This window comes from Puntigrus tetrazona, chromosome 11, assembly GCF_018831695.1.
Source record: "Puntigrus tetrazona isolate hp1 chromosome 11, ASM1883169v1, whole genome shotgun sequence".
NCBI classification, from domain to species: Eukaryota; Metazoa; Chordata; class Actinopteri; order Cypriniformes; family Cyprinidae; genus Puntigrus; species Puntigrus tetrazona.
Genome location: NC_056709.1, coordinates 12,483,511 through 12,488,510, shown reverse-complemented (window position 1 = coordinate 12,488,510; position 5,000 = coordinate 12,483,511). Strand labels below are relative to the sequence as shown.

Genomic DNA, 5,000 nt, shown 5'->3' with positions numbered 1-5,000 from the left:
CATATTATTCGTGTGAAATGTATTGCTGTTCTGCAAAAATTGCCACAAAAATTTAATTTAGTTTATAACACGGAATGGCTATTTTTTTTTTTGCAATAATACAGTTTATTAAACACATTTCTAGTTTATGTTTTAATGATGTAACCTGTAAAAAATAGCAAAAAAAATGCATAAAATTCTCTGTTAGTTCATATTTAATTTGATTATCCTGAATCCTAAATTCTAGTGCTGTCAAGTGATTAATCACATCCAAAATAAATGTTTTTGTATACCTAATATATGCGCATAAATATGCATACACACTTATTATATTATTTTACTTATTATATGTGTTTATATTTATGCAATTTAAATAATATATAAATAGATTTAGTAGACAAATTCTTCTTAAAAATGTACATGCATTTGTGAGTTTTTATAGATACATAATACATTTACAAAAAACACATGCGTACGTAAATAAAATGAGTTTTTAATCGTTGGACAGCACTACTTGAATGCAAATGAACAGACATATTTTTGATTATTATATTAAATTAAAACGGAATAAAAGAAAATGAAATATTGCTAAAAATGCAGCGAGTTATCAAATGTGTTTAAAGTTGCATGAATTCATTTAATTAAACGTGCTCTTTGATTATCCAAATCGAATTAAACTACATTTTTACGGCTTTTATGCCTGAATGGTTGGACGTTTTGTGCTGTTTAATGATAAAAAACTGAATGCATTGAAAATATTTATGCGCGTATATATATTTGTATTCATATAAATGAATAAATAAATTTGCAAGGTTGCAATAAATCCGGTTTTACGCTGGGGTTCACGTGGGTAACAAAAAGTAATTTAAAGCAGTTTAACATAATATAACAAAATGTGAAAAAATAAAATAAACGGGTATGAAGACTTTCTATAAGCACTGTATGTCATATACAAATATATTTAATGTATAAACGCATAAATATTTTTTAAATATATACATGCATGTGTGTGCATTTATACATACGCGATAAATATAAGCATAGTTTGAGGGCACTGATATTTTTACATTTCCTACTACCTTTATAACCCTGTTCTGCCTCCCTGAGGTCAATCTTGGTGATGGGTTTGAAATCCACGTCCCACAGCCGCACGCATCCGTCTCGCCGGCCGGTGGCGAAGCCTTCCTCGCACGAATGCATGCTGAAGATCCCTGCCTGCAGAACAGCAAGAGTGCACACACGTCACAGACGCATTGAATATCTGGCACGCGGACGTCCTTGAACGGAGACGCTACAGAGCGATGGTGTGGGAAGAACTCCCTAACTCTGTTCGGGAGGCAGACACACTCTGCCAGTTTAAATCTAGATTAAAGACACATCTTTTTAACCTAGCCTACACATAACACACCAACACATTTTTATTATTCAAATCCGTTAAAGGATTTTTAGGCTGCATTACTTAGATTTGCTGGAACCGGGAACACTACTCCTACAATACGATGTACTTGTGACATCGTAAAAAGAATGGCATCTACGCTAATATTAGTCCTGTTTCTTTCTCAATCTGTTTTCACAGTTTGTATCCAGACTAGATGGTCAATCAGCACACAGAGATTATGTTCATCAGAGACCAGAACACTTAGATGCACCCGTCGACAGATCACCAGATCCTGATGCTCACACACACACACACACACACACACACTAAGTCATTTACACTATCTGACACAGCTGTGTTTAAAATTGAACTGGAAGTTAAGTGCTGGGCGTCCGGTCAGAGGAGAACTGACCCCAACTGAGTCTGGTTTCTCCCAAGGTTTTTTTTTTCTCCATTCTGTATGCATGGGGTTTTGTTTCCTTGCCGCTGTCGCCTCTGGCTTGCTTGGTTGGGGACACTTAACTTCTAGTGATTTAACGTCGAATTGATTACAGAGACCGTCTCTGCATTTAATAAGAAATTGGTCACTCTCGTCACTATACATCCCTGTCATTATACTGTACAGTGCTTTGATGCAACCTGTGTTGTTAAAAGCGCTATATAAATAAATGATTGATTGATTGATTGATTGATTGATTGAAGTGCGACGAGCTTCACTCACTCCGTGCGCCGCCTGTACGGTCCTCGTCAGGTTGAGTCCCTTCCACACGTATATGTCTCCGTTGAGGGCCCCGGAATACGTCACTTCGTCTTTAGCCGTGGCCAAGCACAGGATGGTTTGCAGATCCCCCGTCTTTCCAAAAATGCCTCGTTTCGGCGTCAGCGCATTTCCGCATAACGTCCAAAACTACGAGACACAAGAGAGAACATCAACGTCTCGCGAGACGGGCGGCATTTCCTCTTTTTTGCTTAGAGGAGACTTTAAACACGTCACATCACACCAAATACGCCGACAAAATAAGCGTGCATTAGTGCTTCTTGCATACGCGCGCAAAACGGGAGAACGCAAAACAGAGATTTTTGGCTTTAAATGACATTCTTCTGTTTTTGAAGTCTGTGAAAAGCATTAAAGGCGAAGACAAGAAAGGATGGGAGGGATCAGTTGTTTGCGAGAGCGGGGTTCGACTCACTTTAATGTGCTTGACTCCGCAGCTCACCAGTCTGTGCGGCAGAAACGGGTCCCAGGAAATATCAAAGATCTGAAAGGCAGCACAAACGGGTGGAACAACGATCACACTGGGTAAAGCAGATAATAATTACATGCAATAATATTTTTTTTATTAGCGATTTCGAGGCACCGGTCCAAGAGCAATCTCTACTTTCCTCAAACGCGACGCGCTTTCTCATAAAATATGATGCATCTCACAGCATTTTTGATTTCAGCGATCGTTCAGTCGTCATATCATCCCTTAAATCAGCAGAAAACTGACTCTTGTCTGAATATGAGCCACATCGTAACTATTTTCTGAAGACATTATTTTACGTTGCTTTTCTTGTCATTAAAACCAAAACGTTTGCTTTTTGTTATTTTGATAAAAGCATAAATGGGATGCAAGTGTTTTTATTAATATTTTGAATAATATTTGTTAAATATGTTTTCCATTTTATTTGACTTTGCAGGATTTATTTATTATTTATATTATATATTATATATTTTTATATATTATTTTTATTTTATTTTATATATTTATTATATATTTATTATTTATATTATAAAATAACTAGCTGATATAATTTATTCCCTCCTGCTATTTATTTATTTTGTTCTTTATTCGGAGCTTATTATACCCGTGCTCGCTAATTAGCTACAAGTTCAGCACTTTCTAAAAAGAACGATGCATTCAGCAGCTTAATAAACAAAATCGCACAGTGTGATTTCTTCATTATTTGCATGCATTTTCTGTGAACGAAGGCTTCATAAAGCCGGAATGCATGAACTGATCAATCGTGCACCTTCGATGCAACGTACGTCGCTTCGGATTAAAAGCTTCTGTCAAATGCACGAGCGTAAAACGCGAAAGATTTCAACTCTAAATTGCTTCATATTCCAGCGTCGGTCCCGATAGCGACGCTGTTGAGCTGAAACAGGAAGAGCTGCAGGGTTTTAATGGCACCTTAGGGAGTCTTCTGGTGTCTGTGGTTCTTCACTAAGCTGCTCTGTCATCTCTGCTGAGCCTTCACACTCTGTGTGTGTGTGTGTGTGTGTGTGTGTGTGTGTGTGTGTGTGTGTGAGAAACACTCTCATCTGTCAGTTCGCGCATTGAAATGCTTCTCTGTACTGTAGAACAACACAATAACTTATTCATAACGCTCTTAACGGTTATTCATTCACATCACCGAGGTGTAGCATCTGTTGCCATGGAAACAGTCTTACCATGCGTGGACCGGACGGGCATGTTCTGTGTTTTTTTCACTTCATGCACTGGAGTCACAGTCTTTCTGGCCTTGCGAACGAAACGCTGCGCGCATTTGATGCAATTAACCGTTTGGTCGATGAAGAGCAGCGCGTTCTGTTCTTACCCTATCAGAGTGTCCCGTGGCGGTGGCTAAGACACGCCCCTTTTTCCAGTCCCACACGCACACTGTGTTTTTGGCATCGAGTCCCACAGACGCTAAACGCTGAGTGTTCAGAAACACAGGATGAAAGAAAATAAGTCGTTAGACTAAAATAAAATAAAATAAATAATTCTGCATTTCTTATTTTGATTTAGTCGAACCTGAGGTATTAAAATAACTAGATAAAAAGATAAACATATTAAAAACTGAAAATGACAAAAAGATGCTAAAATGCTAAAACATTAATTTAAAAAAATATATAATAATATCTCAGTGAAACAAACGTGACTGTGGCGTAACAGTGTATTGTACCAAAGTATAATCAATATTTTAAAAACGATATTTATCACGGAGAGCTCACCCGAAAAACGAAAGTACATATTTAGTTTAAGTGTTTGTTTGTTCACATAAAAACAATGATCGCATATAATGCATATAATGCATATGAATGCATATAAATAGTTCACAAAATATGGTAAGATAAAGAAAATCTCACAGTTGAGCTTCCATGTTAATTATTATTCATAAATTATATATACATATATTACATATCTTGTTTAGTTAACCATTTCTTATATAACTTATATGACATAATAAGAAAAAAGTACCATTTTAACTAGTTAGTTTTATATATATATATATATATATATATATATATATATATATATATATATATATATAAATATAAATATAAATAAATATATAAATATAAATAAATAATATAAATATATATATATATATATATATATATATATATATATATATATATATATATATATATTTTTTTTTTTTTTTTTTTTTTTTTTTTTTTTTTTTTTTTTTGTATGGTGAGAGTATTAGATCAGTACTGTGTGTCCACCCCTAAACATGACACATAATGTGTTTCTATGAATGCATGTACTGCAGATGGAAGCGTCCCGTGCGACTGACCTGGCCGTCGGCATCAAACGCTAGACAGGCCACGCCGTGCGTGTGAACGTCTCTGAGGATGGACACGGTGGTCAGCGCGTACGAGTCCCACACGCAG

The 5,000-nt window shown here is 35.9% G+C and overlaps 2 protein-coding genes across 3 annotated transcripts in view; both read right to left on the bottom strand.

Annotated features, from left to right (window-relative positions):
- LOC122353861 (G protein-coupled receptor 137Ba-like) overlaps positions 1-5,000 on the bottom strand; it is a 1,117,577-nt gene that overhangs the window by 381,611 nt on the left and 730,966 nt on the right. The gene's annotated exons all lie outside the window — the stretch shown is intronic.
- The window catches only part of eml6 (EMAP like 6), a 50,701-nt gene that overhangs the window by 34,909 nt on the left and 10,792 nt on the right, over positions 1-5,000 (bottom strand). For both annotated transcript variants that reach the window (XM_043251711.1, XM_043251712.1), the window contains exons 2-6: positions 4,904-5,000; positions 3,938-4,036; positions 2,548-2,616; positions 2,079-2,264; positions 1,059-1,194 (exon numbers count right to left, since the gene is read on the bottom strand). The exon at positions 4,904-5,000 is cut by the window's right edge and continues 63 nt beyond it. In XM_043251711.1, coding sequence (XP_043107646.1) covers positions 1,059-1,194; positions 2,079-2,264; positions 2,548-2,616; positions 3,938-4,036; positions 4,904-5,000 — 587 coding nt within the window. The remainder of the gene's footprint in view (positions 1-1,058; positions 1,195-2,078; positions 2,265-2,547; positions 2,617-3,937; positions 4,037-4,903) is intronic.